Source organism: Procambarus clarkii, chromosome 90 (assembly GCF_040958095.1).
Source record: "Procambarus clarkii isolate CNS0578487 chromosome 90, FALCON_Pclarkii_2.0, whole genome shotgun sequence".
NCBI lineage: Eukaryota > Metazoa > Arthropoda > Malacostraca > Decapoda > Cambaridae > Procambarus > Procambarus clarkii.
The window spans coordinates 12,036,018-12,061,546 of record NC_091239.1 but is presented as its reverse complement, the minus strand read 5'-3'; the positions used below and the strand labels follow the sequence as shown (position 1 = coordinate 12,061,546).

At 41.9% G+C, this 25,529-nt stretch overlaps 1 protein-coding gene across 2 annotated transcripts in view; it reads left to right on the top strand.

Annotated features, from left to right (window-relative positions):
- The first annotated feature begins 231 nt into the window (after window positions 1-231).
- Window positions 232-25,529, top strand: part of LOC123746566 (gamma-aminobutyric acid receptor subunit alpha-6) — a 186,710-nt gene continuing 161,412 nt past the window's right edge. The window contains exon 1 of one of the 2 annotated variants that reach the window (XM_045728163.2): window positions 232-1,168. In XM_045728163.2, coding sequence (XP_045584119.1) covers window positions 964-1,168 — 205 coding nt within the window. In that variant the 5' untranslated portion in view covers window positions 232-963. The remainder of the gene's footprint in view (window positions 1,169-25,529) is intronic. The other variant, XM_045728165.2, reaches the window with a different exon arrangement.

The following is a 25,529-nucleotide window of genomic DNA, read 5'->3' as shown; positions in this document are numbered from 1 at the left end:
GGGGGATATGGCTTGGTCGTGTGGATGAGGAGATGGCTTAGGCTTGTGACTAGGGATACGGTCGAGGCTGTTGGGCTTGTGGGTATGGTCATGGGGGGGGGGCTTGGGCTTGTGGGTGCAGGGGTGAGAGGGGGGTGTGGCATGTTTGTGTGGGTGGGGAGCTAGGGAGACGGCTTAGGCTTGTGGGTGGGGATACGGTCGGGGGCTGCTGGCTTGTGGGTATGATCATGAGGGGCTTGGGCTTGTGGGTGTAAGGGGGGTGGGGGGTGTGGCCCGGCAGGTGAGGGCGCGGGTCTGGCTCAGTGCTGGCCGCGTCGCCTCGTCGTCTACATCACACACGTCGCTCCCTCGCCCTAGCCGCGGCGCCGCTGGCTGGGACTGCTGCGGCCGCCCTCACTCTCCTGAGCATGACCTGGGATGACCGCACTCCAGCCCGACCCACGAGAGGTCAGTTGCCAGCAAGCCCGAGGTGCCCTCAAGCCGGGTTGTGGTGGGAAGCCACCTACCCGGTGACCTAGGATGCCCTAAGCCAGTTAGGTCACATCCGGGCATTAACACTCATCAAAAGTTGTGGAGAAAACTTTCAAAAAGTTTATATCTATCGACCTTTTGGATTTACCTCTTCAGCGGTGACGAGGCAATAGTGATGACCTGGAAACTATCGACTTGACCCGCCTCGGGTCAGGCGGGCAGGTGGTGGGGGGCGCGGGATGAAGCGTCGTCTTGGGCACGACTTCGGGAGGCTCTCTGGCACCCTCAGGAGGCTCTGTGGCACCCTCAGGCTGCTCCTCCCGCGCTGGCTTCTCACGATGCCAAGCGGGCAGCGCCTGTAGAAGCCTCAGGGACCTCCTGTGTAATGTGCGCACCGCGACCCTTCGAGACATGCTGGCCGTCATCGGGCAATTAACCCAATGCTGCAATTTTTATAATCGATAACAAGATATAATTTTTGTAGTCGTAGCAATGGTTGGTAGTGCGTACGATGGAGGATTGTGGTGGTGGTGGTGGTGGAGATGGTGGTGCTGGGCGGCGGTGCTGACTGCCGCCCTAGGACGCTCTGAAGCCTTCAGCAGCACCTACTCAGTATCAGGCTTCAGCAAGAACGTCACCAACCTTCTGGACAGTCTCCTGGCCGACTACGACCGCATGATCAGGCCTGGACACGGAGGTGAGTACTCTGCAACGCGCTGTCATACCCGTACAGTATCCTGAAGTGCACCCATAACTGACAGATAAATTGAGTAAACAAGCATGAAACTTAAAAGCAGAAACGTGTGAGAATAAATATGTATATACGAATATTGCCTTTTAATATACATTTACCCTATTACCAGATTTACAAAAGGAAATATGGTTTTATTTAAGGAAAATTTTCCACATGTAAAATATAAGAACTTAACACAAGAATGCTTCCACCACACACGTAAGAGCGTCAGTCATTTGTTACAATGGTAAGGATATTCATTACATTATCAAGCGTTACATTATTAAGCGTTATGAGGCTAAACTCTGTCATACCTGGGAGTACCTGCACGTTGGACAGCTGCTACGGTCGGCTTCCTGGGGGATGTGTGTGTGTTAGAGAGAAATATATGTACAAGACAATATATAAAGGAAAAATAGATTGGTTAGAAAAGCGGGGTCCAAGAATAAATAGCTCGATTCTGCAGGCACATATAGTAAGGAAAAATGGTAAATATACTTACACACTCACACGAACTTAGTATCCAAATGAGCGATAGGAAGGTTGAAATCACTTTTTCAATGTCATTGTTAACAAATGGAATGCATTTGGACGTGATGTGGTGGAGGCAGACTACATACACAGTTTTAAATGCAGAGATGATAGAGACCAATAAGCTCAGGAACCTGTACACCAATTGATTGACAGTTGAGAAGCGGGACCAAAAAACCGAAGCTCAACCCCCGCAAGCACAGCTAGGTGAAGACATACCCTACCTTGGAGTACATCACAGTGCGCATTGTCGGGAACACGTCCTGTGACTAGTGATGCCTTATAATAGACTTGTTATACATTGTGTGACCTGTGACCTCATGTACGGCTGACCAAACCCCCCCCCCTACACCTCCCCCCCCCCTTACCAAAAACAAAAATATTGCCGGTAAATTTAAAAACGCAGCTCTTCTCTCCAGAAGATTTAGAATCACTATTGCTTTCCAATACCGATCACAATTTCTTTTTGGTATAATGACCTCCGTTAAACCTTTATAAATGTAAAATACTATTACGTATTAACAGTGTTCATTAAGATGGCTGGTAATATGTGACCTAGGTAACACAGCGTATTATTGGCTCTATGTGATTTACAGTGTATACCTGCGTATGTGATTTACAGTGTATACCTGCGTATGTGATTTACAGTGTATACCTGCGTATGTGATTTACAGTGTATACCTGCGAATGTGATTTACAGTGTATTCCTACGAATACTCCACTGTATCAGGTTTCATGTGTAATTTATAAAGTAAAAAATATTATTACTATTATTGAGAAAATCAGTAGAAGCCATGAGGAGGACTCGACACATGCTCTGGACTCTAGAATTTTAGACTCAGACAAACGCTCTATAATTCCTAGACTTCACGCCAGAGGAGGGGGGGGGAGGTATTGTGTTGAGCCCTGATTAGGCTTCAGGTGAAGCCTGCATTCCGTCTGAACATGTCTTTCCTTTTCAAGGTTTTTACCGATGAAGTTAAATTTAATTTCTGAGTATTTAACATATCTTCAGATTTCAGTACTTCTTCATTTACTCTCGAATTACTATCATTATCATTATCATTCTCGTCATCCTTATTATCACATTACTAATGAGACCATTTAGCTGCCTTCAATCGCAATGGTAATTTTAGCAATGCTTGATTATCATTTTAATAATGTACTCATTTTTTTTCTTTCAACGATCAATTCACTTTTCAATGTATATATTTTTCTTCCACGATACTCGCGTTCTGTGCTTTGAAAGATATTGCGTCATATGTTGATACGTATTTCTCCTCGTATATTCCAAGCCATGTCCGCTCTATAAACTATTTCAATACAATTTGGTTAAGGAAATATTTCACAATTTCGAGAGATAAGAGTTTCTGCTGGAAAAGCGAACTTCAAGATTTTCTCGTGTGGGGTTGCTATTCCGGGGAGGGGGTAGAGGGGGTGGGGGGGTGATGGTCGGGGTTGCAGTTAGCGAGGATGTGGCAGCAAAGGCGTAGGGAGGAAAGATTTGGGGAAGGGAGAGGAAATGGGGCTGGGTAGTTCTCTCGTAGCCAAACAATAGCAATTTAACATATATTTACATCTCTCGTTGCCAAACATTAGCAATTTAACATATATTTACATCTCTCGTTGCCAAACATTAGCAATTTAACTTATATTTACATCTCTCGTTTTTATCTATTACCATTTTAAGTCTCTTATCACTTATATTGTATTTTCACAATCGTTCCACTACATGATTTTCCCACAGGTTATACATATGTTTGTTCACCTCAGCATTAGTTATGACCCTGTCACTCTAGTCGAGGAGTACAGTGTAAACAACTGCTTGTCTTTCCGCCTATCAGAGCCAACCACAACATTTTCTCGTTACTCGTGTAGAGGTTACTCTACATTTCTGACTGTCATTTTTTTCAGTTATTATCATTTCACTGATACTGTCCCTAATCATCTGTTATCCTGGGTTCGTTATCCTCCTCCTCTAGCAAAATGAAAATCCTGATCTTTTGGACCACGTTGTCAAAGATTCGATCAATTAAAAATAAATTTGCCCAGAGGGACGAGATTATTGGGCAGCACCTCTCACCCTAAGAGTGAACATACAGCTATAGCAGCATACATAACATTCTCAATTGGAAAAAAAACGCTGGGTTCTTCATCCTTTCACTCGTACTTAGACACAGCCTGGGACTTGCTTAATTGTCTTATGTTAACAGCTTATCAAACAAGATGATTAACAGTTGTCATCCCCTAAAATTTACATTATCTTGCTGGTGCAAAATGGGGGAATCTTTTAAGAACAGTATTTATATTTGACCAATAGTGTTTTCCTAACTTAAACAATGTGGGCTCTATTATTCTACACATTTATAATGTCTCTTAGATGTTCACATTCTCTCAGGTAGTGGTCAAGGCGGTGTCCGTCACTATGGTGACGGTGATGGTCACCACTATGGTGACACTCATCACACATACTGTAACTCCGCTGCTCAGCTGCTGTTTCCATCTGGAATCTCCGTGGATATTTGTATCCAAGATGAATTCTTGCTATTACTGATTATCTTCCATGGCCACATCCCTCCCGTCCATAATGATTCGGATTGCCAGCTGCAACCATATTGTACCAACGTACAGATTCTCTGATTTGTTCTTCTGTCCTCCTTTGCTCAGTTACCTTGTCACAGTGATGTTGCCTTATAATACCTCTAAATTGTAGAAGAGTCTTAGGTATGAAGTATTCAATATGGTCTCTATCAACGCCCTCATTAGCTAACACATCTACTCGTTCAGTTCCACAGATTCCAACATGGGAGGGAATCCACAGGAATTTGATAACTCTTCCTTGATTGGTTAGTACTCTCACAGCTCTCTTCATTTCAGCGATTATCGCAAGATTTGATCAACTCTTGGACATGTGTGTCATGTCCTTGGTTGAACTCCTGCAACCATGAGTATCACCCAAAGACTGCTGATGCAGAAAGCAGTACACGGCCGATATGACAGTGTTAGGCCCCGAGGGACACAGATGAAGCGTGCCAGGTCGTAAAACCTCGAATAATCCTGCATAATTCGTGAAGTAGGTTGGCAGCTCTAGAGAGTTAGCTTGAGGGAGGCGACGCTTGATAGAGTGCGTGGGTGGCATAGAGTGCCGGATGGGGTAGGGGTACTGGCGGGACCTGGTGTGGGTGGGAGCCGGATGGGGTAGGGGTACTGGTTTGTTATGGTGTCGAGATGGGAGTCAACGGTGAGAAAGACATGGTATAAGAACTAATAGCTCGAATCTGCAGACACAAAAAGTGAACACACACGCACACACACACTCTCTCTCTTACACACACACACTATGTGTGTGTGTGTGAGTTCCACACACACTTAATGTATGGAATGCATTAGGAAGTGATGTGGTGCAGGCTGACTCCATACATAGTTTCAAGTGTAGATATGATAGAGTCCAATAGGCTCAGGAATCTGTACACCTGTTGATTGATGGTTGAGAGGCGGGACCAATGAGCCAGAGCTCAACCCCAGCAAACACAACTAGGTGAGTACACACACACACCCCAACAGGGACAGGGACAAAATGAACAGAACTAAAATCAATCAAATTGGAAACTTTGTTCATAAATAATTATTCCCTGAGTTTACACATTACTGATGTAAAAAAAAAACTGTCTGTGAATAAAACATAATACCAGCATAACATAAAATCATTATTATTATAAAGCGTGAGAAAGTCAGTAGGTGGCATGAGGAGGACTCGAACCTGCACACTGGGTACTCACAAGCACACGCCTTAAACCACTGGACCACAATGTGCTACAAAAAGTATTGTAATCTACGACTGGACTTGAACTGAATCCTCTAGAGTGTATGCGAATAATGTGTGAAGCCCTTCTTTGGTGTCAGTTGGACGCCTCGGGAACCCTAGAGGATTCAGTTGAATCCCAGGTATCATTACATTTATAGCATATTGCTGGTGAGTAGCTGGCAGTCAAGGTTTACCTCTTCCCCGTCGGCTTGGGAGAGGCCTGTGTTGTTGCTGGCCTACTGAGTGGGATCCTCCTTTGAGATATATACAAGAGTTGTTACATTCTTGTACAGCCACTAGTACGCGTAGCGTTTCGGGCAGGTCCCTGGAATACGATCCCCGCCGCGAAGAATCGTTGTTACAACCAAGTACACATTTTACTGTTGCTTTAAACAGAGGCTACAGTTAAGGACTTGCGCCCAGTAAATCCTCCCCGGCCAGTATACGAACCCATGACAAAGCGCTCGCGGAACGCCAGGTGAGTGTCTTACCACTACACCACGGAGACTCCTCCGTGTAGAGCAAGGACCCTCTATCTATCTCAATGTACAACTGCCCGAGTATTTAAAGAGGGAAACAGGAGCTAAGCCCCGCCTACCAGGAGACAGCCTATGGGTATCTTCCTGCCACACCTAGACAGCGGCGTGCTTGATGGAAAGAACACAGCCGACCGCCAGCAATTATCAGCTTAGCAGAAGTCAAGGTCACCTGACACGACCTGACCTCGCCAATTAACATTAACACTTCTGAAGGTCTGACTTTTGTATAGCAAGGAACAACAGTCTGGCATCGCCAAAATCCTGTGTGAACTGACTGCTTGTTTCAGTGAAATAATAAATACAAGGTATTTATTATGGTCTTAAATCTTCTGTAGTTTCTCGTATATAAAAATATATGTTCCTAGGGGTCTTGAATGTAATAACATTTTATAAGAGGAACTGAAGGAAATCGAACATGTCGATTCACCTCTTACTTTATCTCTAATGCTTCCTTTTTCTCGTTCCTCTCCATCTTCTCTCTAACCAACCGTATCTCTCTCTCCCTCTTTACCTATCTCTTTCTTGGTGTTCTTTCTCCCTCCTTATTTCCCTCTACTAGTCTAACCCTTCCAACTTTTCCTTCCTCTCGTATTACATTCCTATCATTCTCCGTCCATTGCTCCCTCGTTGATGACTTTCCATTCCACCTTCTTTCATATTTCCTACCCATTCCTCATTTTGTAACCATATTTTGCTTTATTTTCCTCTCTTAATATCCTTTATTCCTCTCTTATTTTTCCCTTATTTCCTGGCTAACTTTTTTCCTATTTCCTACTTAATTTTCTCTCTCTCATTTTCCATCGTTTCCTTCCTATCTCTACCTGTCCGAAACCTATCCTAAAAGAGAAGGACTTCCTACAATGTCTCCTACAAAGGGAGCCGGTCGGCCGAGCGGACAGCACGCTGGACTTGTGATCCTGTGGTCCTGGGTTTGATCACAGGCGCCGGCGAGAAACAATGGGCAGAGTGTCTTTCACCCTATGCCCCTGTCACCTAGCAGTAAAATAGGTACCTGGGTGTTAATCAGCTGTCACGGGCTGCTTCCTGGGGTTGGAGGCCTGGTCGAGGACCGGGCCGTGGGGGACACTAAAAGCCCCGAAATCTCAAGATAACCTCTCCGCAAAGTCACTAGGAACTTTTATAGAACAAGCTGGTTATCCCTACCCAGGTCGGCCACCCTGGTGCACCAACACGGCCTCGTAGGTGACCCGTGAGGCGCAACACCTCACTAAGGCTCCCGGCCACTCTCCACTTGGCGTGGAGCATATATTTCGGGCGATAAATGGCAGCAACACGCACGAGGTGTCTTGGGGTTGTGGGGAGAGTGTGGTACTGTCAGGGGGAGATGAGCCGGTGCTTGACGGGTCAGCGAAAGCGCTGCTTGCCAGCTATTTCAGCTACTTTGTGTTGCTACAGACGCTCGTGTTTGGGTACGTCAGCTGTTAGGTGGTTATTAGTGTATGTATGATGTATCTGTGATATTAGGCGCGTTGCTGGATTGACTGAGTTTGTCAATTTATTATGTATCTCATTCCCATCCCGTGGAAGGTAGTGGAAAGTCATGGGCTAAGGAAATAAATCCAAATTTTTTTTACCAAAGTAACAATTTTGTGAAGCTAGTTACGCAGGTTATAGCATATCAGCAGCCTTCTACAGCACAAGTGGTGTCTAGAAGTGGCCCAGAACAGTCTCTATACAAAGCAGTTTACATCCGTGGTTAGCCAGTTACACAGTCATTAATCATGCTTCACTCCCGTTCAACGGGCGAATGTTTACAGACATGGGCATGCACTACCTACAGTAAACAAACATTGTTTGGTATTAGAAAACCAGATTCTTCACACTTCCAATTTCTGTGATATCAAATGAGCGCTTTGGTGGAGTTGAAGAAAAACTCAACGGTATCATATTACAGTCAGCAGCACCACATATGAAAGTTTATTTAGTACATAATTGAGAGAGAAATTAGTGTTAAACATGCCGCTAGACGCGAACAATGTTATCATCTCTGTGGGAAAAAGTGTTCTTATAGTCCATTTCCTTGTTATTTGTGCCTAAATTTCGATCTAATTGCTGATTTCCACGGTGTGCTACAGATGCTCTCATCCGAAGCTCCTTCTCTGTCTACACAAGGTGCTGATCTTATTACGAGATTACACATAGAAGTCATCAAAGGGAAACGCTCCGCAATATAACGACACCCACAACAGTAAACGTTTTAGAACGGCAACAGTTTTAACAGGAGACATTTTAAAACATATTCTTTATACTATCACAGGAATAGCAGAGGAAGTTTACATGAATCATTTACATATTGAAATCACATTGTAAAATATATGACACCACGTGATGTAAAGTTGTGTGAAGGTTTCACTTGGACGCGAGTATAATAGTTAATTGCCAAAAAATAACAATTATAGCCACAGCTGAGTGGAACAAGTGTTGTTGGCATCGAAACATCGCTACTTAAGTATCGACGTGGCACTCCCAGACGGCTCGCTTGGCACTAGACCTCTGGGCACCTGAAGCTGGCACAGGGAATCTCTGAATTTCAGCGCCAAGTGTGAGGGCAAAAAGAGATCTGGAGCGGGAGTTGAATAGAGGCCAAAGTCCAAGCAACCATAGAAGCGTGAGTGATGTTCAGTTTTTTCCATGCATTAGGAGAGAACGATAAAGTGGACCTCAGCAGTTAAGAACACTGTCAGATCACCTTCACACGAAATTGAGTGGCAACGCTTGCCAAAATTCAGTTGCATTCATAAGATTTTTGGGTTGTTTCGAGTACTCTCCTCGTCTCACTGGCCCCGTGTACCCTACGGGTTCTTCCTGCTTCTGTACCCTGCTCCTTTCTCCCTCCTTTTCTCTCTCTCTCTCTCTCTCTCTCTCTCTCTCTCTCTCTCTCTCTCTCTCTCTCTCTCTCTCTCTCTCTCTAATAGTTGTACATTAATTGGCTGTTGATTGCTGGTGTTGACTTTTTGATGTGTAGTGCCTCACTGATGTCGAGTCTCCTGCTATCGCTGTACTTATCGATGATTTCTGTGTTGTTTGTTAAGATTTCTCTTGTGATGGTTTGGTTGTGAGAAGAGATTATATGTTCCTTGATGGAGCCCTGTTGTGTGTGCATAGTTAATCACCTAGAAAGAGACGTTGTTGTCTTTACGGGCTCACCATAGCCAGTGCTACATGGACATTTCGTTCTGAGTAGCTAAATCTAAAACAACGAACAACAATGTGTAAACTAAGTCTTTGAATATGTAATAAGCATTACGAAACGCGTTCAGGCGTCAGACCAGAAATAAAGAATGAATTTTGGAGAGTTAATTTATCAATTACCCTCGACAGTGAAGAAGAACGTAAGAAATATTGAGAAGATTCGTGTTAGAATTATTAATCTTACCCTTTCGGCCATATTCAACAACATATGTTTACAAGAGAGACTGCTACCAAAGTATAATAAAGTGTACATCATAATAAAAAAAAAAGGGGGTGGTAGGAGAAGTGAACACTCTTTCGTATTCAGAGTTAAATGTCAAGTTTTTCCCTGAGTGCTCTGTGTTCCCTTCTCTGAGGCTGTGGGTCCCTATACTTGCACCAGTGGTGGTACCCCCCTTTATATATATATATATATATATATATATATATATATATATATATATAATATCCTCTTCTCCCTCCTCCCTCTTCTTTTCCTCTCCCACTCTTCCCCTTCATTCAAGCCTCTCCACCTTTCTTGCCCTCTACTCTTTCAACATCTAATCTTTTCCCCTCTAACATCTCACGCCCCTCTCCTTCCTAGTCTCCCATTCTCTCACCTCTGCTCCCCTCTTTCCCCCTCTCCACCAGCGTCCGAGTCTTTCATTCCCCTTTCCCTCTCCCCCCTCTCTCATCTCTTTGTCCTGGTCGACCCGGTCTCTCTGCAGGCCTGCCTCTGTCTATCTCTGTTTCTGTTTTTCTTTATCTGTATATCGGCCTGTGTCTTCGTCTCTTTCCCATTCTTTTTCTGTCTCTTTCTCTCTCTCTCTCTCTCTCTCTCTCTCTCTCTCTCTCTCTCTCTCTCTCTCTCTCTCTCTCTCTCTCTCTCTCTCTCTCTCTCTCTCTCTCTCTCTCATAACAAAAATATAAAAGTTTCTCATTGGCATGCAGGTGATCTGCTGGAGGGAGGTTCCTAGCGGTGTGAAATGTTAAACAAATATAATGGCTCCCTTTGGCTTTGAGAAAGGGACCAGGCTTGAGAAAGCCTTTGAAGCTGCGGGAGGAGCGTCTGTTTTATGGTACTATGGTAAAGTACGATGAGAACAAAATTAATGTTAATTTCACGAGATCACTGTATATTACTATAAGAAAAAAAAATTTAAATTTTTATTTTCCAATGACTTAGGTAGACATAGCAGGCAGGCAGTGTTAAAATCTGTCGTGGGGGTCATTATGCAACAATGAGAAGTTGCTCCCTATTAAATCTGAGCAGCCCTGACAAACCTATGCCCGTCCCGAACATTAGACCATTCCCTCTGCAAAGCTGGGTTAGATTAGCCCCAAGAATCTAGCCACCAACCCTTGACAAACAAATAGACACTCTTTGCTATAGAGATTTAAACATACATGCAAAAACGATAGAATGTGTGAATTTACGTCATAAAATAAAAGAACATACTAATTGGAACCTGTAGATAGTTATATCACAAATATTAGATTTTAAAACAGAATTTCCTAGTTAAATGCTGGAATGGCTTTAATTTCTTCCTAATGGACTCGAGAGTTGAAATAATTAATGACAAATGGATTCAGTATCAAGTTCGCTGTATTTTGTACAAAGAATTTTTTGCGTTTGCGAAATCGTGCCCTAAATTTGCATGTGGGTTTTAGTAGTTAACAATATTTTTATTATTAAACATGCTGTATGTGTCACAATGCATCTGCAGCCATGTTCTATAAATATTCAGTTAAGCATTTTATACGTGGATAACATAATGCATTTCAATGGAAATACTGAAACAACAAACGACAAAATGCAAAACGAATATTCGTACCATACGAACGAGGCGATTTTATAAGTACTTATTTTGCACAAACGAGGGTGCCATGTGGGTACTTCTTCTGTACAAACGAGGGTGCCATGTGGGTACTTCTTCTGTACAAACGAGGGTGCCATGTGGGTACTTCTTCTGTACAAACGAGGGTGCCATGTGGGTACTTCTTCTGTACAAACGAGGGTGCCATGTGGGTACTTCTTCTGTACAAACGAGGGTGCCATGTGGGTACTTCTTCTGTACAAACGAGGGTACCATGTGGGTACTTCTTCTGTACAAACAAGGGTGCCATGTGGGTACTTCTTCTGTACAAACGAGGGTGCCATGTGGGTACTTCTTCTGTACAAACGAGGGTGCCATGTGGGTACTTCTTCTGTACAAACGAGGGTACCATGTGGGTACTTCTTCTGTACAAACGGGGCTGATATCTAAGGACACGTAATGTACAGACCAAAGGCACACGCAGGAATACAATAGCACAAGGATTCGTGTTGATGCACTACAACAACAGGATACACTGTTGCTGCACAACAGGTCCCACTGATCATTCAGCACAACACTATGTTATACAGTAATGAGGCTAGACACCACTTAGATAAATACATTTCTGATATTCCTATGCTCAAGATAACTTGAGAGGATGAGACCAATAAAGATGGTAATTACAAATAAGGTGCGACCAGGTCAGGAATTACGCCACAATAACGCTTACTGCTTAAAAGATGCTGTAACAGGGCTTCCATGTGAACTAAATCATGCGATCCCATGAAAGAACGATGATCTAATCTTCGAAAGATGTGTTCACACTCTCTAGATATCTTGAGGTCCAGGATTCGTCCAGCATTTACTCATCAACTTCCGAAACCTTTACATCTTTCAACAATCAGTGTAGATTTGTTTAATTTATTAAAGAGTTTACGAGCTTCAAAAGTTCACAATCCACGGTAATTATTGTTATAAACACGCTTCAGAGGTCATAGAATGTATATTAAAGGTTTATTCAAAGATGTACAGGTTTCGTAAGTTGATACGTAAATGCTTGATGAATCCTAACCTTAGATAACAATCCGAAAGACGTGAGTAAGATCCTTAAACATCATAGTGCAGACACTCCAGAGGGAACGTTCCAGTCCTAGTAAAATCCCTATTTCCATCTCTCATCCTTCATCTTAATTTCTCTTCTATTTGTTCCTCTCCACTCATTCCTATCACCTCCCCTTGCCTCATTTTTCCCGTCTCTCCCCGCCTCCCCTAGACACGTACACGCACACTCATACACACACACACAAACATGTGCCAACACCGTCCCTTTGGCAGGAGCGTTGGTGTGTTGGAGCGATTTGTGTGGAGAGTGGTTGAGAGTCGGGCGGTGGGTGGGTTGGGAAGGAAGGTGAGGGTGGGGGAGAGTGGGGTAGCGTTGGAAGAAAGACTAAGTAGTGGGTGGTGAGAGGCACGTGTCATGTATCCATTTTGTCGTGCACTTCAGTGTATTGTGTGTCAGTGTTTGTGGTAATCCTAGACGTGATGCGCAAGGGGACACTGGTGGAAATAGAGTGCCCATGGTGAGCCTTTAGACATTAGAAAGAACGTTTTTCGGTGTCAGAGTTGTTAATTTCTAATAGTATATTAAATTAGATTAGTTAATTAATAGTACATAGAATGTACTAGGCAGTGATGTGATGGAGGCAGACTCCATACACAGTTTCAAATGTAGATGTGTTAGAGCCCAATAGGCTCAGGAATCTGTACACCAGTTGATTGACGGTTGAAAGGCGGGACCAAAGAGCCAGAGCTCAACCCCCTGCAAGCACAACTAGGTGAATACAACTTGGTGAGTACAGCTAGGTGAGGAGAAACACACACACACACACACACACACACACACACACACACACACACACACACACACACACACACACACACACACACACAATCAGTTGATTGACAGTTGAGAGGCGGGACCAAAGAGCCAAAGCTCAACCCCCGCAAGCACAATTAGGTGAGTACAATTAGGTGAGTACACACACACACACACACACACTATTGGGGCCTCGAAGCTCAGTAGACAGCGCTACGGGGTCGTATTATTGTAAAGAAACTCAACCTAACCTAACCTTCCTAGGCCTAATACACGCTATCTGAGGCTTGATATAGTACATATATCAGGCCTCAGATAGGCTTGATATATGTACTAGCTATACTAGGACTAGAAATATCGAAGTTTGTTTTTTATCTTTATTTTTTCGGACTGTATAAAGTGAATAGTACCAAATTCTACTATCTGATTGTCCATTTACGTCTATGTACGATGGTCCACATAATTACAAAAAGTACTAACTAAACAGGAGGACGGGTTGGTAGACAACCGACGGTTAGAAAGGCGGGGTCCAAGAGCTAACAGCTCCATCTTGCAGGTGCAAATATACACACGTACCTGCTCACTTTCACAGTACCGTGTGAGGGGTCACAGCTAATAGCAATAAATAGAGGCGGTAATGAGGTAATCCGGACATAACCCCACAAGAGCTGCTCTTTACCACCAGGCTCAGGAAATGAGACCCCGAGTAGAGTAGACAGGAGAGACGCTTAGGCCACGCTCTACTGCGCGGGTATACCGCTCCCAGAAGTACTCGCTGCCTCTCCATGACACTGTATATATAACGTCAGCGTTTCTATGAAGTTAGCTGTCTACTAAATGACGTATTTCTGTAAAAAAGTAGGTTATAAATCTACAAAAGAGGTTACATATGTGTTAATAGACTAAAACTCAACGGATTTGGCTTGAAATGAAAGTGATACCTGATTTTCATATTTCGTAAAGGTACTTTGGTGATGTCTACTGCCAAGTTTCTCTGCTGGTTGAGCTGGGTGTAAGTGGGTGTGTGTGTGGGTGTATGTGGTTAAATTAGGTAGGGTTGGTTAGGTTCGGTCATATATCTACGTTAGTTTTAACAAAAATTAAAAAAAAAAAATAGCTCGTACATAATGAAATGAATAGCTTTATCATTTCATAGGAAAAAATGAGAAAAATAATGAAATTCTGGAAAACTTGGCTTATTACGCAAATCGGGCCTTGCACAGTAGGCCAAGAACTGCGTTCTGGCTACTAGGTACTAATATATATATATATATATATATATATATATATATATATATATATATATATATATATATATATATATATATATATATATATAATATATATATATATAGCGAATGACATATAATTCTGTACATGTACACATATTTACTTTTCGTTAACTAGGGCTTTCAGAGCCTCGAACCAGCGTCCAACAAAGCGTTATCCAGTAGCCCAAACCACTAAGCTACTGAACACCCACAATAAACGAGAATCTCAAAGACACACTACTCGTATCCAATAGAAATGTTAGTAATCCTAATATCCGCCGTTCATCGCTGGAAGGTATTAGGATTACCTGCAGGTATTAGGTAGTGCACACACAGGTGTTTACTTGGGGCGTGGTGTTAGGGGATCCACACTGGTAGGGACGTACATGGTCTCTACCAGCGATGAATGGACTCCTGATCCCTTAAAACCTTCAAAGTTTACATCACCCGATCCATAAATTTCTTAAAAAAAAAACCAACCACAGAGTTCTTAAAAAGAAGTAATTCACCACAAAATGGAAGATAATATGAAGAATTTATCAAATAAATCTTCCGATATGCATTTTTTTTTTCCATGAATTCTTTCTAAAATCTAATCATAACAAAATACCAAGAATTTATTTTTTTTCGACAGATATATATATCTCGATAAGTATGATATTTTTGGTTCTTTATCACAACATTTATCCCTGAAGTATTTTATATCTGACTCAAGAGGATGAAAATGCACTCAGTTTTGCATTTTGTGTTACTCGCGTTCAGGCAAAATATAATTTATTATGCTGGAACCACCAGGAAAACATCACACTTTTCTTTGATAAAATCTGAATTATTCATATATTTGCACTTCTGAATATAGTGAATATAAAGTTTACAACGAATATTTTACTATGAGCATAAAATAAATTTTAAATCAAATATGTATCGGAATAAATTCTTCATTTGCTTTTATTGGTAAAGATCAGTTTGGTGTTTGCTTTATAAGAGGATGCTTAGAGCCTTTTACTTCTGAGTTGGTGTCTATGTGACATATACATATCCACCTACGGAACCTGTTGATCTTTCCTCAATGTTTGCCGTTTTGTTTACATTTATTAAACAGTTTATGAGATGCGAACCACTACGACGTTGTTTATAACAATAATAACCTTGGGTCGGATACAACATCGCAGCGCTCTGAAGTTTGCAAATACAGACTGTTCCACCATGATACAGGAATGATGTCTAGGTTTCGTAAGTGGTCATGTATATGCCGTATGAATCACGGTCCTCGTCGAGAGTACCACATTCGATTTGGTCCTAAACACCACCCCTGATCTCGCCCTGAATACCACCCCTGAACACCACCCCTGAACACCACCCCTGAACACCACCCCTGACAACGTTCTCATGTCCTCGCCCTTAAACACAACCCCAGTTACATATGACCCATAAAAGTGTACAATTTTCAATATAATTAAAAAAGGCGAATCTGAGCACCATTCTTAATCCCAAATTAAGACAATCTATTGAAGGCAGCAGAGTTCGTCCAGCGACTGTTTTGGGAACCATAAATCTATAAAGAAAGCAACAATTTAACATTTAAAAATCTAACTCGCGAAAATTCATATGAAACCGACGGGATAACTTCGTAATTATGTAGGTATATTTGTGTGTAGTTTAGCATTATGATTAGCTCATAACATTCTTATATATAAAATACAGAAGACGTTACTGAGACGATATTTTAATTAGAATTTTCAATAATTTACTTAAACTCTCACATAAATATATTGTTATTACGGAGGTTCCCATTCTCATGGAGCGAGGAGGGCCAGTCCGGAGAATAATGGTGAGTAATATAGTGAAGGAAGTATCATGAAAGCAATGAACATATCACCTGTTCATTATACGTGATACAATGACACGGATTAAGAAGTGCAACACTCCAAGATGCTGCTGTTTCAGCACCTTGTAAGACCTTGTTGTACTATGTACAGTGCTCCTCATAGATAGTATTGTATTATATTCAATTACATTCACGTCTAGCATGTTTTTTTTTTTTTTTTTTGGAAAAGCCTTGTGATCATTATTTTGCCCTAAAGACCAGAGACCAAAGAGCCCGAGTTCATCCCCTGCAAGCACAACTATGTGAGTACAACTAGGTGAGTACAGACACACACACACACACACACACGCACACACACACACACACACACACACACACACACACACACACACACACACACACACACACACACACACATACACACACACACACACACTCATACACACTCATACATACATACAAATATAGGACATATACAGAGTGGAAAATTATAAGTGTTAGCAGAAACTACTAATATGACAGAAGGAAGCTTGAGAAACACTTACGCCATGAAATCGTTTTGTTTCGTTTTTTAGATTAAAATGGCAGAAAATTGGATGAACCAGACAAGCAGGCGGTTCAAACCAACACTGTTAATAATACCCAAATTTAATATGGATATTATCGAGCTACATTGAGTGTCATTGCATTAGATAACCGGCGACTGGTCAGGCGGGGTCCAACAGCTGATGCTCGATCCATCAAACAAAAATGAATCAAATTAATTTAGTATATACACCCACAGGCAGATACCACAACAAATCGAAAGCAGGACAATTAAATTAGTCCCATTAGGTTCAAAAGGCAATTGTAAAGTGAAGAGCTGGAGATCAGTTCTCCATTATCGCTGTTAGATGCCTTCATTAACACCCAAATCTTGAGAGGAAATAAGATTATAACGTCATACTGATGTCACACACCTCGTGCACAATGCATAACACAATATTTGATCTATTATTCTGGTTAGGTTAGGAAACGTTAGGTTAGAATAAACTGAGTCGGCTTGGTTGGGCTAGGTTTAATTATAAACTAGCTATTATGCAGACTGGAGAAAGTTTTCTCAGGTGTAAGACAGCCTTCGCTAGATGAGCAGACTCTATAAAAATACACCACTCAAAGTTACACATGTGCCACTCTTAAATGTAAATATTGTGAACAATAAGACAATTACAAGAAACCGCTCTGATAACAGAAGGTATTGACGCCTTTGTAAACACAATGGAGAACCAGAGTTTAATGAACTTTATGGATATGAGAAAATATTTTTCCAATTCCCCCTAGCAATATTTGGGTTTAAGGAAATTTCATGTGTTATTTAAGGGAATATTGTGAATATTCTGAATGAATGAAAATAATATCTTGAGAGTAAATTAACTGCTTCGATTGTTTCATAACGTCATAGACAGGTATGTGTGTGAGTGGCACCAATTTTGAAGAAAAATAATATATATAAATTGGAGGAAAAAATTGCTTATGCTTCTCGGCCTATCATTCACTGGAGGGTTATTAAGATCTAATTAAAAAATATATAATTTTGATGAAATAATAAATATTAATGGATAAGCTATTAATGCCGTTATTGGAATACAAAATTTTAGTTTGATTTAAGTTCTTTAGTACCTACCAAACAGTGTTCTTCCTTTCAAATAGCTCTATTAGAATTCTCGAACTGGTTGCAGCAATTATATTTTGAAAGTTATTTAATGAGGCAAGTTGCATCATTCCGTTGAAACTAAGAACGTCATAATCAGTCTAATAGCAATGAAATGGCTCGCTTCTCCATAACGTGACTGGGATGATGAGAGACTGTGACCGGGCGTGGAGCATGAGATGAGATACTGAGACACTGGCCTGGGGTGGAGCATGAGATGAACACATTTTGACGTGAATGAACACGTGGATGAAGATGAGTCCGTTTACAGACGTACGCAGATCATGCTCTAGTCATTCGTATTTTGCTCCAACTGTAATCATGCTTGTGTAACACCAGCTGTAATCATACGTGTGTAGTTCCATCTGTAATAATACTTGATTACTCCCAACTGATCAATCTGATTATACACATTCGAACACTGACTTTCTTACCAACATATTTAGATTTTTATTAATAAATTAGCAAACGAGATGGACGTACGTTTATCTCTAAGGAATATCTGTAATTAGAAAGTATTTTGATGTTTATACTTGAGTAATCCGGCAAAACATGGATTATTGAAAGTGTAGGTGCAAGTCGAATGTTTAAGTGAAGAGGAAAAAAAATATTCCACTTAGAACTTTTTTTCGCATGTGTAACATTAAGTTACATAATGTAATAATTTTTTGACAGTTAACAGAGGATATTGATACGTGTGGTAAGTATTGAGAGCTATGGTGCTTCATTGCCTCAAGCCATTTTCTATAAACTCTGGGAATAGTTTCATTGTTGCTATAGTTGACAACCCTATTGGTTCTAACCGAGAGTGGTAATAGCTGAATGGCACACGGCTACATATTATAGATGTAAACTTTAATATTAGATTCTGATACATGGACAATGTTTTCCTTGGCGCTAAAATCACCATTTATGTCACATGTGTTTTCATGGCTTTTTTTCTTTGCTGTCTACTGTTTAGTGATTAAATTCGATGGCAAAAACAGTAATATATTAGGTCCCTTGTGAATGTTGTGCGATTTATGCACATTGTATAAAAGTAAAGCTCAAACTCGTTTGTAAATTGTTTGAAAGCTGTTTTTCTATTAATAAAAATCTGCAATATGAAATAGTTTAATCCAATAAAGGGGAGGGTGAGTGAGAGAATGAAGAGGTATATAAGAGCAGAACAGAGAGATGGACAGAGAGAAGGACGGACAGAAGGGGATTTTGTTGACGGAAATTATAACATACGAAAAAGTAGAAATATAGCTCGAAGGTGTGAAAGTAAAAAATGGAGAGGAAAAAATATACTGCTGAATGTAGGAGAGACTGGGAACAGAGAACAGGAAGAATCGGTAGATAAAAATGCAGCACCTTGGCTTCTGTTTACGTGTTCCCTACATTTACTCCCCTGCGGACTATTCTACCTTTCTTCTCCTACTATCATTTTCACTTTAATTCCCAGGCTGCCAATCTTACATTTTTCATTCTCTTGCCATCCTCATCTTTCTTTCTTTTCAACCAACCAACCTTTGCAGGCGATGAGTCACAATAACGTGGCTAAAGTATGTTGACCAGACCACACACTAGAAGGTGAATGGACGACGACGTTTCGGTCTTCCTGGACCATTCTCAAGTCGAATGTCTTCACCTTCTAGTGTGTGGTCTGGTCAACCAACCTTTCTTCGAATCTAACATTACTTCCCTTTCCAGCCTTGCTTTCCTTGCTCCCATTCCAATCTTTGTTTTCCATACTTTATTATCTATTAGTTTATCTTTCCCTACCATTCACTTCTTTCCTACCTTTCTTAACTCTCTTTCTCCTTTTGCTAATATTTCTTCCCTTGCTACCACTTCTCTCTTGTTTTCCGTCTTAAAGCTCCCTGACCTGGGCGAGGGAAGTTTAACCCTTCCCCTTTGGCGCTAGCACTCCTTGTGGGCCTGGTCGTTCCTCTATGATTTACAGCGGTACCTGACTCCTGTGTCTCCTGGGGCGGGGCTGAGGGGAGAGACCACAGGAGAGGGGTGGCAACAGTGGAGAGAAGAGGGGAGAATATCTGAATTTTGTAATACGGTGAGGCCTAGTGTATTGGGTACATGGTTGGAGAGACGGTATTGTGAGGCCAAGTGTATTGGGTACATGGGTGGAGAGACGGTACGGTGAGGCCTAGTGTATTGGGTACATGGGTGGAGAGACGGTACGGTGAGGCCTCGTGTATTGGGTACATGGGTGGATAAATTGGGTAGTATTGTGGGTCAGTATAGTGGCTCTCAAGGTTGGGCATATATGGGGGACCCATTATAAAAAAAAAATTGTATAAAATTGTTAAAATGGTCCGTTCGTTTTCCCAGGAATGAGAGAAGAGGTAGCAGAGTAGAGCAATGGCTGCCGGGAAGTGTTCAGAGCAAAGTTTAGTGTAAGACCTAAATTCTCATAAAAGCTCACGTGCAATATATATATATTTTGGAGGGCGCTGGTAAGGTTAAAAAAAATTTGGAAAGCGGCTGGCGTTCCTCGTAACACTTAAATGGTTTATCTAATATTTGTTTATTAAATATTTTCTCTCAACTTCTGCAAATAAAATGGAAACAAAGAACGTCCTTTAAATTACGGTTTTAATTATAAGGAGGGTGTGGGATGGGGCCTAAGAGGTTAAAAAGATTACAAAATAAATAAGCACTTTGAAGCACATTATATTTGATTTCTTAAAAGTTCAGACAATAATTGTGCCGTATAGCTTTCGTACCGGAAATGTATTATGAGGTTTGTATGGATATATTTTGAGCTTTAAAAATCACATTTCATATTTTTGTGATTCTACCACTATATTATTGCTCTTGCACTGGTAATATACGTGGAAAAATAACATTTCAATTATGCAAGTTTTGTTCATTAGAGTGTGGTATATATCACAATGATCATAGTGATATATGCGAACAAGCCTGAATGGTCCCCAGGACAATATGCAACTGAAAACTCACACCCCAGAAGTGACTCGAACCCATACTCCCAGAAGCAACGCAACTGGTATGTGCAAGACGCCTTAATCCACTTGACCATCACGACCGGACATAATGAGGTGATAGCCGAGGCTATTTGAACCACCCCACCGCCGGCACTCGGATAGTAATCTTAGGCATAGCATTTTACCAAATCACCTCATTCTTTGGGGCACACGTGAGGAACACAAATGCGAACAAGCCTGAATGGTCCCCAGGACAATATGCAACTGAAAACTCACACCCCAGAAGTGACTCGAACCCATACTCCCAGAAGCAACGCAACTGGTATGTACAAGACGCCTTAATCCACTTGACCATCACGACCGGACATAATGAGGTGATAGCCGAGGCTATTTGAACCACCCCACCGCCGGCACTCGGATAGTAATCTTAGGCATAGCATTTTACCAAATCACCTCATTCTTTGGGGCACACGTGAGGAACACAAATGCGAACAAGCCTGAATGGTCCCCAGGACAATATGCAACTGAAAACTCACACCCCAGAAGTGACTCGAACCCATACTCCCAGAAGCAACGCAACTGGTATGTCTTTGGTAAAATGCTATGCCTAAGATTACTATCCGAGTGCCGGCGGTGGGGTGGTTCAAATAGCCTCGGCTATCACCTCATTATGTCCGGTCGTGATGGTCAAGTGGATTAAGGCGTCTTGTACATACCAGTTGCGTTGCTTCTGGGAGTATGGGTTCGAGTCACTTCTGGGGTGTGAGTTTTCAGTTGCATATTGTCCTGGGGACCATTCAGGCTTGTTCGCATTTGTGTTCCTCACGTGTGCCCCAAAGAATGAGGTGATTTGGTAAAATGCTATGCCTAAGATTACTATCCGAGTGCCGGCGGTGGGGTGGTTCAAATAGCCTCGGCTATCACCTCATTATGTCCGGTCGTGATGGTCAAGTGGATTAAGGCGTCTTGTACATACCAGTTGCGTTGCTTCTGGGAGTATGGGTTCGAGTCACTTCTGGGGTGTGAGTTTTCAGTTGCATATTGTCCTGGGGACCATTCAGGCTTGTTCGCATTTGTGTTCCTCACGTGTGCCCCAAAGAATGAGGTGATTTGGTAAAATGCTATGCCTAAGATTACTATCCGAGTGCCGGCGGTGGGGTGGTTCAAATAGCCTCGGCTATCACCTCATTATGTCCGGTCGTGATGGTCAAGTGGATTAAGGCGTCTTGTACATACCAGTTGCGTTGCTTCTGGGAGTATGGGTTCGAGTCACTTCTGGGGTGTGAGTTTTCAGTTGCATATTGTCCTGGGGACCATTCAGGCTTGTTCGCATTTGTGTTCCTCACGTGTGCCGCAAAGAATGAGGTGATTTGGTAAAATGCTATGCCTAAGATTACTATCCGAGTGCCGGCGGTGGGGTGGTTCAAATAGCCTCGGCTATCACCTCATTATGTCCGGTCGTGATGGTCAAGTGGATTAAGGCGTCTTGTACATACCAGTTGCGTTGCTTCTGGGAGTATGGGTTCGAGTCACTTCTGGGGTGTGAGTTTTCAGTTTTTATATATATATATATATATATATATATATATATATATATATATATATATATATATATATGCGAACAAGCCTGAATGGTCCCCAGGACAATATGCAACTGAAAACTCACACCCCAGAAGTGACTCGAACCCATACTCCCAGGAGCAACGCAACTGGTATGTACAAGACGCCTTAATCCACTTGACCATCACGACCGGACAATAATGAGGTGATAGCCGAGGCTATTTGAACAACCCACCGCCGGCACTCGGATAGTAATCTTGGGCACAGCATTTTACCAAATCACCTCATTCTTTGGGGCACACGTGAGGAACACAAATGCGAACAAGCCTGAATGGTCCCCAGGACAATAACCAACTGAAAACTCACACCCCAGAAGTGACTCGAACCCATACTCCCAGGAGCAACGCAACTGGTATGTACAAGACGCCTTAATCCACTTGACCATCACGACCGGACAATAATGAGGTGATAGCCGAGGCTATTTGTTCAAATAGCCTCGGCTATCACCTCATTATTGTCCGGTCGTGATGGTCAAGTGGATTAAGGCGTCTTGTACACACCAGTTGCGTTGCTCCTGGGAGTATGGGTTCGAGTCACTTCTGGGGTGTGAGTTTTCAGTTATTTATATTTATATATATATATATATATATATATATAATATATATATATATATATATATATATATATATATATATATATATATATATATATCACAAATATTGTGGTGAATATATGTATATCACAATGATTGTGGTGTATATATGTATCATAAATACACCACATCAGATGAAAGGAAACGTGACCAACGTTTCTCTCCTCTCCCGGGACTGAATCTGAGTCTCTTGGTTTTGAGCCAAAAGTGAAGACTTTCGACTCAAAACGAGATTTATGGGACCTGCTACAGTTCCCATAAATTGTCATTTCTCATATAACTTAGTCGAGGTGTAGAACAATGAAAATAATGAATGTGTCTCACAGATCTAAAAATAATATTTGTTTTTGTGGCGAGACAAAGACACAGTCGCAGCTGTGAGTCAGCGGAGCGGAACTTGCGTACGGCACTTTGTGCCTCGCGACTTCTGCAAGACTCGCCTACTCACGGTAATGGACCTCTTAGTTCTCACATAATGTCCCCAGGGGCGAACATTGCCCCCTGCGGTCCGTGGGGTTGCAGGCAACACTCAAGCGAGGATCCTGGCTCCATCTTGAAGACCACACAGACACACCAACAGGCCAGAAATGTGGCCGAGTTGCGAAAGCTGAGGGATAGTGTGTTTGAGGATTGCTGTGGGAATGGGGGCTCTCACAAGCTTCGCATTTCCTCTAACTTGATTACACTGTTTGATCCGACGGTAGAAGACTGAAGGTTACCGACCACCTGTAAGAAACCATTTGCTCACTCCGAAGAACAAGTTGCCCATATAATAGCGCCCGAGTAAAGTTACTTATCATAGGAGATTTTATTCATTGCAAAATAGAAACGGATGTAGGGTCCGTGATTTGATGAGCAATAACTGATATAAACCACAGAAAGACATCACCAATGCATCTCATTTTAAATCGGGTAAGAATACTGATGAGTGTCTGAAACTTAGTGTTCATCCATTAAGTAGACATCATGAGCACTGAGTTTGTCTATTCAATAGCCAAATTGAAAGAGCCACGTGTTGAACCTTGTTAGTAAGATAGTCAAGACAATAACATCTAAAAGGCGCCTCTCGTATTATATCGAGACAGCTGTGGTTACAAAACATTACACTAAATACAAGTTTTCTACAATCTTGAGTCTGCTCTCTTGACTATCTCCTCACCCACTCCTATCTGAACAAGTTTGAGAAGTGACGAGAAGACTCATCTCCAGCCTTCACCCGTTGTGAGTAGACTGATCAGTACATCAGATCTTTTAGCACCGGAGGGATGTCGGCTGCTTACTGTTATAAACGAGACAGACCATTGTTCACGAGATCAACCACTTGGTCCATCTAAAATATTATCGTTTTTACCCGGTTTTTTGTCCTTCCTTTAACAAAGTAAACATACAATTTTTCCCCTTACTAGCATGCATCATTTGCACCTTCTCTTCCCACATACATTCTCATACATATACTGTCTCCCAGTTTAAGCTCCTTCAAAACCCACACCTAGTGAAGAGGCAAAACAACACTTCTTGCTCTACATAGATGCCCCACATTCCTTACATACGTTCAAACCTCTCAGAGAAGTGTTCCAAGTTGTCAATGATTAATATTGTGTTAGACATGTAATAACTGTCTAGTCGACAGTTGACACCAATAGCTCAAGGTGAGCATTAGTATTAAACTTTATTTGAAGGATGAGTACCACATATCACTGGAATCGCTCCCTTAATGTATATTACCTGTAGACGATTTCGATAGTTTTATCGGTGCCTGACCTATGGCCAGCCTTTCTTGGCCTCTGTCCCTAATGATTCTTCAAATGATTTCTAAAACCTGCTGTCCTAGTTTTCTTCATTTACTGATTACTTTACTTACTCCCTTAACTGATCCATATCCTAACGACTTCCTTCCAGCACACAGTAGAACTTCGGTTTCAGCCCTTTTAACCCTGTCGTAGCTCAGTCGATTAAGGCAGTGTCTGGGATGCTCCCGGACGCAGGTTCGAATCCTCGTCACGGCCCTTGTGGATTTGTTCACTTCCTTCCAGCTCTGCTTTGAGGGCATCATTCAGCGCCACTAATTACCGGACTACACTCATCTCTATCTTCAATAACATAAAAGTGCTAGGCATCAAGGGCACTAACTATGCTCGTTCGTCAATCACAACTTCCCTGAGCGAACTTACACATCTCGCCCGGCAGAAGTCAAATGACCTTCGTGTTCATTTCAAACCACTCTTGCTTGTGAAGACAGAAGCATTTGTGGGGTAGGAGAGTGAGATAAGGTGTTCCTGGTCTTCCCTCTATGTTAGTATTCACCAACATGGATGGAGAGTGGAGACTGTGCTGCTGTATATACCGTCTTTCTCTTCCCTGCTTCATATTACCACTTGAAGTATCAACATTGTTAAAGAGGAAGACAAAAAGAGATAAACACCTACATCCCGAGAAACGCGTAAATACGGAGAAAATAATAAAAAGATAGACAACGAGAATTTCTGAAAAGCAAATCAAAGCGAGGATTTAAAACAAAAAGTTACAACATCGACCCAAGTTCCCAGACGCAACAAAAGTTGATAAAAACGTTTTGTCATTTTTGGCGGTTTGAGGCTGAACGAAGGACGGACAAAA